General features: G+C 50.2%; 1 protein-coding gene across 1 annotated transcript in view; it reads left to right on the top strand.

The window, feature by feature from the left end:
- Window positions 1-17,433, top strand: part of LOXL2 (lysyl oxidase like 2) — a 114,536-nt gene that overhangs the window by 69,310 nt on the left and 27,793 nt on the right. The window contains exons 6-7 of the mRNA XM_052644744.1: window positions 3,969-4,152; window positions 12,327-12,478. Of these exons, the coding sequence (XP_052500704.1) occupies window positions 3,969-4,152; window positions 12,327-12,478 (336 nt within the window). The remainder of the gene's footprint in view (window positions 1-3,968; window positions 4,153-12,326; window positions 12,479-17,433) is intronic.

Below are 17,433 nucleotides of genomic sequence, written 5' to 3'. Positions count from 1 at the left end.
ATCCCCTGGAGAAGGAAATGGCAACCTACTCCAGTATTCTTGCCTGGGAAATGCCATGGACAGAGGAGCCTGGTGGACTACAGTCTATGGGGTCGCAAAGAGTCGGATACGACTGAGCGACTAAACAACAGCTACTACTGTTTAGTGTCTAGTGCTGTATAGGAAGGTACAGAAAAGCGCACCTGCAGAGGATGCAGCCACGTGACAACGGACGCTGGACACTTGAACTAACTTATGTAACTGGGCATGCAAACACAAGTTCATACCTTTGACGGTTCACAACTTGAAGGTCCATACATAGGGGACTTCCTGTAAGTGGAAACATGTCCTCACCACATCTGTGTCATCTGTGCCTGTTATCACACTGTATGTTTGTGAATCAGTACCTGCATGTGGGGGGAGGTGTATTAAAGAGGTGTGGATGCACATCTGAATTATCATCCCCATCTCAGCTGACGCATTCCTCAGGACTGGTGAGCTGTTCCCGCCAAGGCAGGCTTGATGACTCCTCTGAAGAAGAAAAGTGAAAGAAAGTGAAAATGTTAAGTCACTCAGTATTGTCCGACTCTTTGCGACCCCATGGACTGTAGCCCACCAGGCTCCTCTGTCTGTGGGAATTCTCCAGGCAAGAATACTGGAGTGGGTTGTCATGCCCTCCTCCAGGGGATCTTCCCAACCCAGGGATCAAACCCAGGTCTCCTGCATTGCAGCGGTATTCTTTACTACCATTTGAGCTACCTGGGAAGCCTCCCTGAAGAAGAGCAAGCGAACTATTCTCTCTTCCCTCGGAAATCACTAGTTGGCTCATCTTTTTCCCACTCTCTTTTCGCACATATCCCTAAAGGTTCTCTGTGACATGCATGTTCTGGAAACTACTAATCCAGGCCAGTGGGTGGGAACAGTAGAGGGATAGTGTGGGAAAGAGAGCTAATCATTTATTAAGGAATGATGCCCTGTGCCAGATGAAACTTGGGAATTGGTACTGGGGGGAGGATAGTAACAGCCCCTCCCCAAGTCAAGGCAGCCCCACTCTGCGTCTGCTGTCCCCTCCCCCATTTCTCCCCCATGCGTGGGTTTGTGCTAAGTCCCTTTAGTCATGTCTGACTCTGTACCACCCTATGGACTATAGCCTGCCAAGCTCCTCTGTTCATGGGATTCTCCAGGCAAGAATACTAGAGTGGGTTGTCATACCCTCCTCCAGGGGATCTTCCTGACCCGAGGATCGAACCCACGTCTCTTGTGTCTCCTGCATTGGCAGGCAGGTTCTTTACCACTAGTGCCACCTGGGAAGTCCCTCACGCCATCTCCCTCTCCAATCTCTCCTCTCTGTCAACATCTATCAACCTGCTCGTGGATGGGGAGTGATCCTCTATCTACTTATCCAGTAGAAACAGGAAACTGATGCAGAAACCAGATAAACAGCTTTTGGTGCTGTATTTGGAAAGGCTGGGGTGGTGTATTTGGACAAAAGAATAAGCCTTAAATAAAAGGCATGAGGTGAATGCAGCAAGTCCAGGCATCGACCAGAGGGTGTGGGAACTCTTTGGGGTGTCTTCCAGACACTTCTGGCCAGCAACCAGCCCTCCCCCACCCTCAGCCCTGCCCCACACACATCTCATGTGTGCAGGCAGGCCACACAGGCACACCTGGACAGTGGCGGCCCCCACGGCCCCTCGCTTCCCCTGCCCCCAGCCACATGATTTGATGGCCACATCCTTTCCACAGTCTCAGCCTGAGCCTCTGAGCTTGCCTCATGTGTCATCCGGAATACTAGGTCCTACTGTTTTGGAATTCCTCTTACTGTGTGGTTGAAAGCAGAGGAATCAAGTTATACCAAACCAATTTTTAAAAAAAGATCAAGCGAGGCTTACATCACATTTTCCCTTCTTTGTTTTCCTCCAGGGCCAGCTGACTCTGCCTGGCCACTGCTAGATGGGGTGAGGTTGCTTGGAACTCTGCCTCCCACGAGCTTGAGTCAAGGATGGTCCACTCCATGGGAAGGGGACCCTGGATTCTGGCTAGGCAGCTTGGGAAGGGAAGTGGGGGAAGGGAAAGGTCATGATTCTACAGCCATCTGGCTGGATCCAGCAGCTGTATTTGTCGTGTTCTGCTAAAGCTAGAATAAAGATTCCTGAAGCCAGTGAGGAGTTTTGCAGCCCCTCCCTGTCCCTCTTTTCTTCTCCCTCTAGTGCCAGGGTCATTACCCAAGGTCAGTAAATTGGGGTGCTGACCTTGACCGGAAGATGGAGACACAGGCTCTTGTTCAATGTCTTGGCTTTCAAGGTGACCAGTGATGGTTTTCTTAGAGGTGGTGGTGGTTTTAGTTGCTAAGTCATGTCCGACACTTTCAACCCTGTAGACTGTAGCCTGCCAGGCTCCTCTGTCCATGGGATTCTCCAAGCAAGAACACTGGAGGGGGTTACCATTCCCTTCCCCAGGGGATCTTCCCAACCCAAGGACTGAACCCGCATCTCATGCATTGCAGTCTCCCGCACTGCAGGTAGATTCTTCCCCCACAAGGGAAGCTCAAGGTGACTGGTGTATGTTAATGTTTGAAAGACACTACCACCAACCAGGCCTGCCTCATTCAGGGGTGGGATGAAAGTGGGATACCTCCGTCAGTGAGTGGGATGGAGTCCGGGGCTGTGAACTGCAGAGACCAAAGTAGAACAGTGACTCTGGTCTGATCCCACACACGCAAAAGGGCTGCACAGTTACCCCATACTCCCTGTGTATTGAATCAAATAGAATCAATAGTTCAGAGCCTCACAGCCTTCTGAGTTGCCCACCCCAACGTGCGCGCATGCACACACACACACAGAAACTGATGCAAAGCAGGGTATGTGGGCAGATGGAGTCAAATGACCTGTCTCCTATCTTGTAAGGTATGATCCAGTGGGATTACTATGCTTGTGAAGAGTGGATCTTACTCCTGTGCAATTATAAATAAACCCCATAAGACTATTAAGGCTTCATGGCCGATGGTGAGCAATTAGGGGCAATTAAACTATAACTGGGGCTTCCCAGGTGGCACGGTGGTAAAGAATCCACCTGCTAATGCAGGAGACACAGAAGATGGGGGTTCAACCCTTGATTTGGGAAGACCCCCTGGAGAAGGAAATGGCAACCCACTCCAGTATTCTTGCTGGGAAATCCCATGGACAGAGGAACCTGGCATGCTGCAGTCCATGGGGTCACAAAATAGAGGGACACCACTTAGTGACTGAACAACAAACTGTAACCACCTACTCTCTCTGAATATCTGGTGGGGCTGTATCTCCTGAAGGGCTGGCCTGGTCTGGGCTTGGAGTAGAGTCAGGGGTGGCAGAAGCAGGAGTGGTGACCAGGCAGAAGTCCAGCTGCAGGACAGATGTTGGTCTTAACCAGTGGGAGGCTCCCCATCCCCTTGTCTGGGCAGAACTCCAAGTCTTGGCTGCCTTGCTGCTGCCTTGGTCAGGCCCCGCCCTCTCACCCTCTGTCTTCTTTCTCCTGCCTCTCATGGGCCTGCAGGGCAGTATTCTTGCAGTGTGATCACCTTAGTGCCCCGGAATCTCCCCTAGGGTTGGACAAGCACTCTGTTACACGTCTGATAGAATTAGGATCCATTTGGAATCTGCAGACTTTGTGGGTAGGAGTGTCTTTGGATAGTGCTGAAGCTTCAGGTTCTGGAGTGAAGGAGTGGAGGGAAGTACTAGTGGTTAGGCCCTAGCACAAGTATGGAGTGGGATGAGGGGTTGATGAGAGTCCCCGAGGGGCTGCCCAGTGGTCCAGGACGAAGATTGCAAAGGCAGCATGCAACAGAGCTGAACACACAGAGAGCTGCACGCTTTCCATCCCCTCCACAGACGCTCACACAGATGGAGCGCTGTCAGCTCCTAGTCTGGTGCCTGGGTTTGGAGAGGGGAGCCAGGGGGCATCATGAAGAGAGGGGAGTAGGCTGTGCTCAGCAAAACGGTGTGTCTCTTCAGCAACCACTGGTGCGGTTGAGAGGTGGTGCCAACGTCGGGGAGGGCCGCGTGGAGGTGCTCAAGAATGGAGAATGGGGTACCGTCTGCGACGACAAGTGGGACCTGGTGTCTGCCAGCGTGGTCTGCAGAGAGCTGGGCTTCGGGAGTGCCAAAGAGGCCATCACAGGCTCCCGGCTGGGGCAAGGTAAGGCATGGGGAGAGTGTTCCTTGGCCTCTCTTCACAGAAAGCATCATGTGGGAGCCCAGCCTGGGCTGGCTTTGTCCTTTCCAGTCCCTTCTGGCTTTGCCTCCTCCCTCCAGCACCTGCTTCCCAGGTGGCACTAGTGATAAAGAACCCGCCTGCCAATGCAGGAGACATCAGAGACGCGGGTTCTATCCCTGGGTTGAGAAGATCCCCTGGTGTAGGAAATGGAAATCCACTCCAGTTATTCTTGCCTGGACAATTCCATGGACAGAGGAGCCTGGTGAGCTACAGTCCATGGGATCGCAGAGTCAGACACGACAGAGCGCACACCCACATATCCAGCACCCCTGCTCTGTTAGACAGTCCTACACTTCTCTCCAGGTAGTTCAAGCTGGAAGGGTGTTAGAGAATGTTGTCCCCATTTTATGGATTTGGAAGCTGAGGCCCGGAGAAGGAAGTAAACAACCAAGATAAGACAACATATTAGCAACCACTGGATATTCTAACAGAGGTTTCCCAGCTCCTAACCCAATGCTCCCCATGGCCCCACTGAGAAAGCTGGAATTTCCAGGCCCTTTCTCCAGGAGAAGAACTCAGAATTCATGAGGCTGTGGACCACCCTAGGCACAGAATTCCAAATCTTACTTTCCCCGCTAGGGTAGTGCTATGAACATTCCCTCCCTGCCACCAGAGGTTGGGAACAGTTTGCCCTTCTCCCAGTGTCTTGAGCTGCTAAGGAAAAAAGGGGCTTGGTTTTTGTTAAGTGTCCCAAACAAGTCTTTCTTCTGAGCAAGGAGCAAAAGTATAGGAGGCTTTCAAGCCCGTCAGCCTGTTGTGAGGAATGTTGTGAACGTGACACTAGAGCACAGTAAGTAACTTCCTCTCCCGAGCCCTGTAAAGGCCATTGCTCGGTGTCAACCCCTGCCCCGCAGAGAATGGAATCTTCACTCCAGACTCTGCAGCCCAGAGAGCGTCCAGCCTTCTCCCCAGAGAACTGTGTTGAGCAGAGGAGACCAGTCATCTGGAATCTTCTCGCCACTGACCCCCCAGCAGGCTGCTGCAGTCCGGGGACTGCTGTGGTTTCGAGAGGGTGGGGAGAAAGGAGAGTGCGCTGCCGGCAAGGGTGGGCTGTCCTGTCCTGTGGGGAGGGGATGTTTCCACGCTGTCAGACATAGGGCCGTTGCCCTGCAGCGAGGAATGTGGTTAGGTCATTGATCACAGCCTGAAGGAAATAATAGCCAGTGGATCCGAGAGAGTCTTCGAATCATAGATGGCATTGCTGCAGAAGAGCTCAGAGGTCATCTGGTCCAAGAGATGAGAAATCTGAGGCTCCAGAGAGCAAGTCTGAGGCCACACCCATGGTTAGTGGCAGAGAAGCATGGAAACCTACATTTTCTAACTCTCAGGTGTAGGTTTCTCCCTTGTCCCCACTTTGTCTCATCCTGCTACCTTCAGAGCATCTCTTACCTCCGTTCTCCAACACCCCCTGGGTGTTTCCACTGAAGTTTGAGGGTCTTGGATGGACTTGAACTTTGGGTGCCAGCTGGCAGTGACCCCACATGACACTCCTCCTCCTCCCCTGTCATGGTGAGCTCCTTGTGGCTTCCTTGGGTCTCAAATAGCCCCGGGGTCCATTGTACTCATTGGCTGGTGCATTGGTTTGTGGTCTGCCAAGCCCCCAGGACAGAGACCACTCATTCCGAGGAGTGGACAAGCACTGGATGACATAAACATTCCGCTGTTCATGGGTGTGTGCTGTTTGACCTAATTATTTCACTGCCCGGAGCAGCCAAGCGTTTCCAAGGGCCCACGGAACTCTTGGAGAAAGAGACAGCTGGCATTTGCAGTGCTGTCCTTGAAAGAACCATTGGGTGATTTATCACCTGCTGCCACGCTGGACAGATCACCTCTGGTAGGCAGGAAGGGAAAAGTCCACATTCGATGTCAATTCACAGAGGAGCAGACAGGGTCTGTCCTCAGCTCAGGCTGTGGCTTGTGGACCAAATGACCACACCTACAGCGACGATGGTGAAAGGGCAAGGGCTGAGGGTTAGACAATCTGAGTCCTGGTCCTGGCCCTGCCACCTACATGCTTGGTGACCTTGAGCAACCTTCTGGGCCTCAGATTCTTGACTGGGTTCAGGGTGTCTTACGTTCTGTCTGGCTCCAGCCTCCTGTTCTCACCAGCGTGGATGTTAGGTCAGAGTCAGGCACTGTGCTTTGTTTTCTGAGATCCCCTGAAAACATCTGGATTCCAGCTATCTGTTTACACGCCCGCCTCCCCCACCTCGCCATGCCCAGCTTATAGCACTCTGTGTGTGCTGTGTATGTGTGTGCTAAGTTGCTTCAGTCGTGTCCAACTCTTTGTGACCCTATGGACTGTAGCCCGCCAGGCTCCTCTGTCCATGGGATTCTCCAGGCAAAAATACTAGGGCATGGGTTTCCATGCCCTCCTCCAGGGTATCTTCCCCACCCAGGAATCAAACCCACTTCTGTCTCCCACATTGGCAGGCAGGTTCTTTACCACTAGTGCAGCCTGGGAAGCCCTATAGTGCTCTGGGGATATTCACTTTATCAAGAATGAATGAATGAGTTCCAGTTGCACAAGCAGGATCAGCTGAACAACCACTTGGTCAAGAATTTCCAACTCTCCCAGACATCCCTAGTGGTCCAGTGGTTAAGACTTTGTGCTTCCACTGTCGGGGGCCCAGGTTCGATCCCTAGCTGGGGACCTAAGATCCTGCATGCCAAGTGGTGCAGCCAAAAGAAAATTCTAACACTCCAGACCCACACTATCCAATAGACATAAAACGGAAAGTGTTAGTCACTTGGTCATGTCCAACTCTTTGAAGCCACATATATAATGTTATTTTCTAGTAGCCATGTAAAGAACAAATAAAAAGGAACAGGTGAAATTCTTTTAAGTAATCTATTTTCTTTAATAATATATATATTTCCAAAATATTATGATTTCAACATTTGATCAATATAAATGCTCTTGATGCGATGGTTCACAGGTGGGGTACTGACTCTCTGAAATGCAGGATGCGTTTTGCGGTTGCAGCCCATCTCAGTCTGGACTGGCCACATTCCAGGGGCTGAGTGAGGCAGCAGCCACTGCGCTGGATGGAGCAGCTCGAGATCAGTCCCTTTCAGACCCTGAAAGGCCTGAAATTCAGGCCTGATTTCAGGCCTGAAATCTCTGATCAGAAATACTGACAGCATGTGCCACGCCGATAAAGCCTAAACAAAAGTCTCCAGAAACAGTGCTAACATGCAAAACAGATTGCATTGTCCTCGTCTATTCTACTGTGATCCTCAAAAACTAATGGCAACCTGCAGTTGATTGTGGGTCCAAAGTCCATAACATTGTTCTGAGAGGTTGGCCGTGGCTTCTGTCTCACATCCTTCTCCTGCCCCAGGCCTGTGGTCACAGGGTTCAGGTTGGGGAAAAGCAAGGCCAAGGTGGAGGTGGGGGAGGCATAGTGAGTGGATGGACAGTCCAGAACCCAGGATGAGGGGAAAGCTGGGGTTCACAATTCAGCGGATGACACCCAGATCAACAAAAGGAGCTAGGAGCTCACAGACACTGCTGGGCGAGCTCAGCTGGACATCCAGGCTGGTATTCTTCAGTAACACCTCATACCCTGCTTGACTCACAGCAAAACTGGGTGGTATAGGGAAGAATGTAAGAAATCCTCGCTCTTCCATCTCTGCACTCTGCCTTGGTGCACCATGAATGTGCAGGCTTCAGGAAAGTGGGTCCCCAGATGTCTAGAGACAGCTTTCTGGCCTTACATCAGTTAGGCCAGAGGGAGACTAAGCAGTTGTTTAATCTTTAAGCCATGTCCAACTCTTTGCAACCCCATGGACTATAGCCCACCAGGCTCCTCTGTCCGTGGGATTTCCCAGGCAGGAATACTAGAGTGGATTTCATTTCCTTTTCCGGGGGATCTTCCTGATCCAGGGATCGAACCCGGGTCTCCTCCATTGCAGGCAGATTCTTTACCACTGAGCCACTTGGGAAGCCCCAAGCAGTTGTTAGCTGGAGTCTAAAGTGTTAAGGCTCTTGCGTTAATCTCTTCTCTCCTGTCCAGTCTCAGAGTTTAGCAATCCATACACATTTATTGAGTACTGTTTGGGCTGGAGCCTGGAACAGAGAATTCATTTCTTCCACAGACATTTCTAGTAATGGTTTCTGCTCTCTAGGAAGTTAGCTCAAATGGATGAAATAAGAAATAGCACCAAAGGTATTTTACACTAACAAATAGATGATGATATATAAGAAATTATCCTGATAATATTAGGAAAAACTCGAATGAACTTTTTGACCAACCCAGTAATTCTTATCATTTATTGAGTTCCTGGTAACTTGACACAGTTGGTTTCATTCAATATTCAAAAGCCCAGTCCTGCAAGAGAGACATTGTTATTGCCTTTTACAGATGGGGAAAGTGGAGTTCAGAAAGGTCCTGTCACTTCCCAAGGAGACGCAGGCTGAATCTACTCTAAGGCTGAAGCTGCAGCTTACTGCCTTGTAAGCAAGAGAGAAAGATGTAAAAAATAAGTGCTGCAGATGAGAGCGAGGCTGTTCAAGCTGAGCCACACAGGAGAAAGGACTCACAGTGCTCCCTGAAGGCAGACATCTACTTAGATGGGCAGAAAGCAGGAGGTGTTCCAGGAGGGAGGAGGCAGAGGGAGCACCCCTAGATGATGGAGAATATAGGCACTTCAACGGCTCAGCTCTCTCCAGAGCAATCTGCCGCTCTTTCCAGCAAAGGATTTCCTCCCCTGACTCTCCTGAAAGAACTTAAGAAACTGAGCAAAATCATGCTGTGCGTCAGACTGCCTGGTTTGAGTCCTGGTTCCTCTGTTGGGCCGTTACTTTATCTTCGGTCCCCAGTAGGGTCCACTCTGTTGAGTTGTTGGGGTGATGAAATGAGTTAATATAAACAGTGTGTTTAGGACAGAATCCAAAACATAGTGAGTGCTCAGTAAATATTAGTACCATCTACCACCATCATCACCATCACCACAACCACCACCACCATCCTCATCACCACCACCACCACTACCACCATCACCATCACCATCATTATCATCACCACCATCATCACCACCACCATCATTCTCATCACCACCATTATCACCACCATCCTCATCACCATCATCACCACCACCACCACCATCACCATCACCACCAGCACCATCATCATCACCACTATCGCCTCCATTTTCATCACCATCACCACCATTATCATCACCACCGCCATCACCATCATCCTCATAATCATCTAACAAGCCTCTGCTCTAACTGCACATCCAAGTCCTAGGTTGCTGCCAGTTTCTGAGCCCGTCTTAGTTCATGAGCCATGGCCCTGCTTGCTTTAGTCTCTGTTTGGAATCTATTTTGCACAGCGTTTCTGCTCTGAGTCCTTGGGTGTTTCTCGCCATAGTGACTGATGTGTTTGTTAGGGTTTTTTTGGAGGGAGGGGAGCTGCACTGTGTGCCATATGGAATCTTAGTTCCCCGACGAGAGATCGAACCCATGTGTCCTGCAGTGGAAGCACAGACTCTCAACCACTGGAACATCAGGAAAGTCCCGATTGATGTGATTTTATAAATTTTATAAAATTCCAAGGAATTGGAAGCTTCTTCATTTATGAATTTCCAAGGAAATGGAAACTTGGCTCTTACCCATTACAGACGGTTGCTCCTAGAAGTTAATTTTTGGCCTTAGAGTCTAGATCCCGGGTGTCCCCAGAACCCAGAGCCACTTGGGGCTCCAAAGTGCAGAGAGTTACCTCCATCTTTATCATGTACCACATTATGTTACAAGTCTGTCTAAGTGTCTACATCCCCCAGGCACATCCTGTGAGCTTGTCATGACAGGGACTGCTGTATTCCTCTGTGAGTCCCCAACACTGGTACGGAGGCTGACGATCAATAGGCGCTTACTTAAGTCAAGGGTGTCCATTCAGATACTGTTTGCAGCACCTCCTACTTGCTAGTCTCTGGCTGGTAATCCCCAAGGAACATAGATGTAAAGCCTGCCCTGTGGGACCTGCAGCCCAGTGTGGAATCAGACAGACATTGAATGGAGAGCCACCAGAATACAGCCTGAAGTGGAGTGCTCAGTGGAGGTGACCTGAGGGGACCCAGCTTAGATGAGGCTTAGAAAGGTTGTGCCATTGAAGTGACATCAGACCTGAGCCCTGAGGGTTGAGCAAGAGTTCACTGCTGAGGAGAAGGAGGAAGAGGGTCCAGGCAGAGGGAATAGCCAAAGGAGAGACATGTGGTCAAGCTGCGAGGGGAGCAAGCATAGCTGGGACGCTTTGTGGAGTCTGGTCCCTGTTTGGACCATTTGGGAACTACTTGTACCCTGAACGGCAGTGAGATACTATTACAGGGATTAAGACAGGGGAGTGACATGATTAAACATGCATTAAAAAGCCTCTTGGGTTGTGCGTGGGGAATATTTTGGAATAAGCAAGCAGGAGGGAGACTAGAAGCCATGTCATTTGTCCAAATGGGAGGTGACAGAGTTAGATGAGTGGCAGAAATGAAAAGCACTGAGGGGCAGTGAATTTAGGGGGGTGAATAGGACACGATGATGGATTGCTTGTCTGTGGATAAAAGAGGAGGAGGTGATGCCTCTGGGTTCTGGCAAGAACCAGGAGGATGGAGGTGCTGCTTCCTGAGTTAGGAAGATGCTGTGGAGAAGCAGATTAGGAAAGGTCCTCCTGCTGAAAGCAGAAAGAACAAAAGCAGATGGCTCTTTCAAGTTCACTCTGAAGGGGAGGAAAGTGACAGGCCAGAAGGAAGTATGGGGTCAGGGGAGGGTCGTCATAAAGATGGGAGATTTTATGGGATCAGATGAGTGCTGAAGGATAGACCCAAACCAGAGAATGATGGTGAAGATCAAGAGAGAGAGGAGATCACGGAGCAGGGCAAGGTCCAAGGTGGGGGTCGAAGCAGCCCAGAGCTCCCAGGAAGAATTAGGCTTGGATCCATCTTTATGGGCTACACAGAGGAGAGGTGGTTTTGTGAGGTGAGTTGAGTTGAATACTGACAAACTGGGAATTCCCTCTCCCCAGCAATGGGGAATTCCCTCTCCCCAGCAGTGGGGAATTCCCCCTTGCCATCCCAGTGCCTGTACGGAAAGCTTCCCACATGTGCATTAGGGGTCACTGTGGGATGTCTTCTGTCTGCCCCTGCAGCTCCATGCTCCTCCTTGTCCACATGGTTCAGGGCCCTGGAAGGCAGGTTTGGATGTGGCCAGCAGGGAACACTGGGGGAGACTGGAGGTGGGGAGGAGCTGGGTCTTTATTCTCCTGCAGGCCGCTGTGTCCCTTCACTGAGGGTAACAGCTATTAACAGGTGACCTCCCCACAAGGCTCTTTTGTTCTCCTGGACCAGATATTAACATCCTTCCCTCATCCCTTGTGGCTCAGATGGTAAAAAATCTGCGTGCAATGTGGGAGACCTGAGTTCGAGCCCTGATTTGGGAAGATCCCTGGAGAAGGGAGCAGCTTCCCACTCCAGTATTCTTGCCTGGAGAACTCCATGGTCAAAGGAACCAGGAACCTGGTGGGCTATAGTCCACGGGGTTGCAGAGTCAGACATGACTGAGTGACAGACACTTTTCTTTATTGAGGGCCTGGGGGTGGTATTAGTCCACACAATGGACTATCCATTGCAATTTTGTGATTTCCTCATGCTTTGTTCATATTTTTATTTTTAAAATTCCTTTCTGTAACTCAGATCATCCAATCTGAGAATGCCATCTCTTTCCTTCAGGGAGTCCAACTACCCTGTGAGAGTTGCCCCTTTAAGATTCATCAATACACAGAGTGTACAAGTTGAGAAGGGAACTTAAATGCCCTCTAGACCAGCTCCTCTATTTCAGTGAGAAAACCAATATTCAGCGAGGCTGAGTGAGTTGGTTAAGGTCACATAAATTAGTAGCAACCTTTGTTCTTGTGGGAGAAGTGACTCCCAAGACAACATTCTCTCCAGGTAGAAGAGGCCTGGGTCATTGAGCTATTGTGGGAGGCAGTTGGGAGCATTCTGAGGATGGGAGAGGCATGTTCTTACTGTCTGGGACTTCCTTTCCCATTGCAGAAACTTTCTTGTGGAAGGTTTCATAGTGCATGTTCATCTTCCATTCCCAGGGATAGGACCCATTCACCTCAATGAAATCGAGTGCACGGGGAATGAGAAGTCCATCATAGACTGCAAGTTCAATGCTGAGTCTCAGGGCTGCAATCATGAGGAAGATGCTGCTGTGAGATGTAACATCCCCGCCATGGGCTTCCAGAAAAAGGTGAGGAGCCTGGATGCCCAGAGGGGACTGTGTTGTGTTTTGGTCATTGAATCCGCAGAAAGGGTAGACCAGATGGTCTCAGGCTGAAACTTGCCAACAGGTACTTTGATGATGAGCTCAGAAAGTTGTTGGGCTCTATTGCTGTCACCTTCAGTGGCTGTCATCTGGCTTTGGTGGAGGTGCGAAATGAAAAGACACATGGATAAGCTCCACTGTCCCCAGATGTTGGGGATCCTCTGTGTGCCCCACCATACTCTTTGGCTGACATACAGTGTGATTGCAACTCAGTGCTTCCTGCAAAGGATTCAAGGACTGCAGCACCTGTGGTCCCCTTGGCAAGGGCCCTTTCCAGAGACCCAGGGGAACCACAGTTGGTCAGTAAAGCACACAGATGTAAGCACAATGTAGACAGTATTTGGAGACTAAAGACTGTACTTTGGTTTCCAGAGGGAAAGGAAAGGAATCCTTGACAGCATTATGTCTGATATACACCCTTCCCTTCCTGAGACAGGATCTCTAAAAACCTGCATCATGTACCCTCACATGGGTGAGTTTTCCTACAGGGGTAACCAACAAGATTTCGCTAGGAAGTCTAGCCCATCCTCCAAAAAGGCCCAGTAAATCCTATCTAATGCTTTGTGCTAAACCATGAATTTGGTCACCAGGCTGGCACATTGGAAGAGCTTCCTGAGGGCTTATTTTTTAAAATGAGCAAATGCAGACACGTTTGGGTATAGGATGGCTCTCTAGCCAGGCTCTGACACTGCTTCTAGACCTTGGCATCATCATGTCAGAGGCACTACTGAACTAGTCAGCCACAACAGCTTATTGCCCCATGGGGCTAAAAATGTGAACTCGACAGCTCTCCGCTGAGCCAAGCATTTGCTTGTAAGTGAGCAGGGGCGTGCCACAGCCCCACAGCTGTGGGAAAGGCTTGCCATCTCTAATTGCTGAGCAGCATTCCAAGAAAGCCATGCTAGAGCTCCAAAAGCTGACGTGCCAAGAGTCCCTGTGTGCTGGGGTACCATTCACTTCACACAGATTGGACTTGGGTAGAATGGGGTTTTCAACCCAAATGAAAGGCCTAGGCCAAAGAAAATGAGGTTTTCCACAAGGGCTTTATGGTGGGTGGAGCTGAGCCAGGCTGTGTGCCCAGTCATGCCAGTGGGGGCACCACACTGCTAGCACAAAACACCTTCATCCTTTCAGGGGCCCTTCAGGCCCTAGAAGGTGAGCCCTGTGCTCAAGGGTGGGGTGTGGTAAAGCTTTATGCCTGAATCTTGCCATTTCAATCCCCTGGAAGGGCTTTCTTCCCCGGTGGTAAAAGATCTGCAGTGGTAAAGAATCTGTCTGCCAATGCAGGAGACATAGATTCGATCCCTGGGTAAGAAGATTCCCTGGAGGAAGAAATGGCAACCTGCTCCAGTATTCTTGCCTGGAGAATCCCGTGGACAGAGGAGCCTGGCAGGCTACAGTCCATGGGGTCACAAAGAGTTGGACACAACTGAGCAACTAAGCATGCACGCACAAGTCAGCTCATTACTATCATTCACTGGCTGATTCCTTAATTAATCTCTTTCAGGTTTCAGTTTCCTCCTTGGAAAACAAGGAGGTGAGAGAGGTGATTCCTAGCTTCCCTTCCAACCCCCAGTTCTCTAAGAAATTGACTTTTTATTGAGTGACTAATAAATAAAACTCACAGACATGAAACTGGGAGGTTTCATCCATTCAGCCACAGCCAAGCTGTGTTTCTTTTATTGCTGGGGAGACATGCCAAGGTGGGAAGGCTCTGGGGGCGGCAGGTGGGTTTAGCAGGTGAGCTAGTCCACACAGGGTCCCCTGGCAGCCTTGCTGACCTCCGATTCCCTTCTGAACTGTGGGCCTGGCCCTGTCTGGATGGCAGGACCACGCCCACGTGTGGAATGTGAGTTGGACAGTGCCAGTGCTTGCTTGCCTGTTAACATCTGGGTCCTGTTACCTCACTTCCTACCTGCCACCTCCAAAAACAGGTGAGGGACTGGTGAACTGCAACCTTATCAAAATATAGGGCGGTCTCGCCATGCCCCACTGGCTGGAGGTAGGTGTTTTGTTTTCTCTATTCATGCTCAGAAAAATTCAGTTTCCTGCACATCACTCCCTTCTTTCAAACCGCATACTACTGCCACCAAGAACCAAAGGAATAGGAAAAAAGAAATGCCTGAGGTTGTTTTAAGAAATTTGGAGAAGGATGGGCCTCCTCTGGCATCCTTGAGGGGTAATGAGGTGGAGAGGATGTGGGCCAGAGGCTCCTGGCTGACCCCAAGACCTCTTGGGGTTCCATGGATATTGGAACCTCAAGCCAGGCCACTTTTGGAATGGGGCACCCAGGAGGGGAGCCCTGGGAATGGAGAGCTATGTATCGGGCTGAGTTTGAACTTCATGGCCAGCCTCTCTTGCAACCCCCAGTCTCCTCTAGGAAACAAGAAAAGGCCCCCAGTACATCTTGAGGTGCCTGGATTCTTCCGGGGCAATGAAACCCTGCTCCCTGTTACAGAGGTGGTTCCAGGCCTGCTCAGCCTAGGAGGCATGGCCACAGCTTGGAGCTTTAGGAAGTGTCTCAAGGAGAGGCCCCAGCTCCCACTGAAAGCCTTATGTTTTCCTTGCCCCAGAGTCAGTGTGCAGCCACATTCTTCAGCCAGAGCTTCTCAGATTCCTGTTGGCTCTAGATCCTAGGGCAAGAACACCCTGGGCTGCACAGACAGTGAGGGACAAAGGACAGGAATCCTCCCAAAGAGAGTCCTAGAGACAGGAGCCTTCATATTGATTCTCAGTATAAGTGAGTCTCATATGAGACTCAAATCTTCATTTTGAGACTCAGACTTGGGAGCCCCACTGCTCGGAATTCTTCAGGCTCCCCAATCCTAATTTTTGCAAACTTTAGGGTAACAAAATGAAGTCTGTTTTTTGGGGGGGAAGTGCCTAGGAGAGGGGCAACAGAGGGAGCTAGCTGACCCCAGTGCAATCAATAAGGCAGGGTACAGTCCATAGCGAAATAAAAAATAATAATAAACCCAATTATCCATCAGCACCGCCCACTGGCATTCTGAGTGAAGTGAAAGTTGCTCAGTCATGTCTGACTCTTTGTGACCCCATGGACTGTCCATGGAATTCTCCAGCCCAGAATACTGGAGCACTCCAGGGGATCTTCCCAACCCAGGGATCGAACCCAGGTCTCCTGCATTGCAGGTGGACTCTTCACCACCTAAGCTATCAGGACATTCTGAACTTCAGTGCTAACCTAGCCCCCAGGAGGGGTCCCTGCCCACGGCTTCCGGTGCCCCAGGATGCACCTCTGTGCAGGCCTGCGGCTCCACCAGCCTTGGTGCTGGGACGAGGAAACCACGAGGAGGGGAAGGGGAGAGGATCTGGACTTCCCAGAGAGAGGGAAGGCTCCAGACTCCCTAAATCAGGATGCAAGCCATTAGAGGGCTCAGCCTGTGGCCTAGAGGTCAGTCCTGTGGTCGCTATCACAGTCCCGGCTGTCGTTTGTCCTGGACAGTGTCCTCCAGGCCATAATCAGCCCAGGAGTCCAGAGACACAGAAGACCAGGTGGGTGGGGAGGGGGTGTGTATGAGGGACTGGCACACCACTCCTTGCCAAAGATGCTTGGAGGCAACTGGAGATGGTTTTCACAAGGCACAAAATTACATGCTTTAGTGATTCATGGAGAAGGGAATGACAACCCACTCCAGTATTCTTGCCTGAAGAATTCCATGGACAGAGGAGCCTGTCAGGCTATAGTCCACGAGGTCACAAAGAGTCAGACACAACTGACTAACACTTTTGTGATTAAAGCTTTAGTATCCTAGGCCTCAGGACCCAGTCTGACTCCAATGGACAATACAGGAAGTCCCCTACATACGAACCAGTTCTATTCCCAGAGTGGGTCTGTAAGTTCAATTTGTTTGTAAGTCCAACAAATTTAGCCTGGGTACCCCAGCTAGCGTAATTGGCTATTTATTAGTACCCTAGTGTAATTGGTTTATGATACTTTTCACTCAAATGATACATAAAAAACAAACAAAAAATAAAGAAAACATTTTTACTCTTGTAGTACATACAGTACCTTGAAAAGTACAGTAGTACAGTGCAACAGCTGGCATGCGTGGGCATATTCGCATCCTTGAAAATCTGCAACTTGAAGGGGATTTACTTCCTATGTAGGGGACTTACTATAAAGGCCTCAAAACATGGGGCCCAAGGTTCAGGACCCCAACCTCCCAGCAGGAGGAGTTCTCTATCCTGACTGTAAGGCACCAATTTGGTCCTCCGTTCTGGCTCAACGATTGCTGTTTTGGGACAAAAGCACCCTTGAAGAAGCGGGCTTAGGTGGATGGTTTGCAGGTGGTCTAGTGTGGTAAGGAAGAGATGCTTACTCCATCTGAGACTCCCCTCATCCGTGAAATGGGGATGACATGGTACCCCTGCCTCCTAGGGATGCTGTGAGGACCAAATGTCCATAAAGGGCTTACATAGGGTGGGGGACAAGGTAAGCCCTCTGAAAGTTTGCCTGTGAATTTCCTAGCACTCCTCCTGTCTCACGCGTGCCTGCTAAGTCAGTTCAGTCCTGTCTGACTCTTTGCGACCTCATAGCTGTAACCTGCCAGGCTCCTCTGTCAATGGGATTCTCCAGGCAAGAATACTGCAGTGGGTGGCCATTCTCTCCTCCAGGGGATCTTCCCAACCCAGGGATCAAATTGCAGGTGGATACTTTACCGCTGAGCTACCTGGGAAACCCGCTCCTGTCACATAATAAAAGCCAAATAAATACTGGATGAATGAATGGATTTGGTGAATTACACACAGTTCATTTCATTTCTGAGGAGGTGCCAACATTACCGGCAGAGTTCAGTAAGTACATAAAGGATGAAATACAGGTGTTCATTAGATCTCAAATGAGCAGAGAGGATGGCTTG

This window comes from Budorcas taxicolor, chromosome 8, assembly GCF_023091745.1.
Source record: "Budorcas taxicolor isolate Tak-1 chromosome 8, Takin1.1, whole genome shotgun sequence".
Classification (NCBI taxonomy): domain Eukaryota; kingdom Metazoa; phylum Chordata; class Mammalia; order Artiodactyla; family Bovidae; genus Budorcas; species Budorcas taxicolor.
The sequence above is the reverse complement of the archived record's forward strand: the minus strand, read 5'-3'. Positions and strand labels throughout refer to the sequence as shown.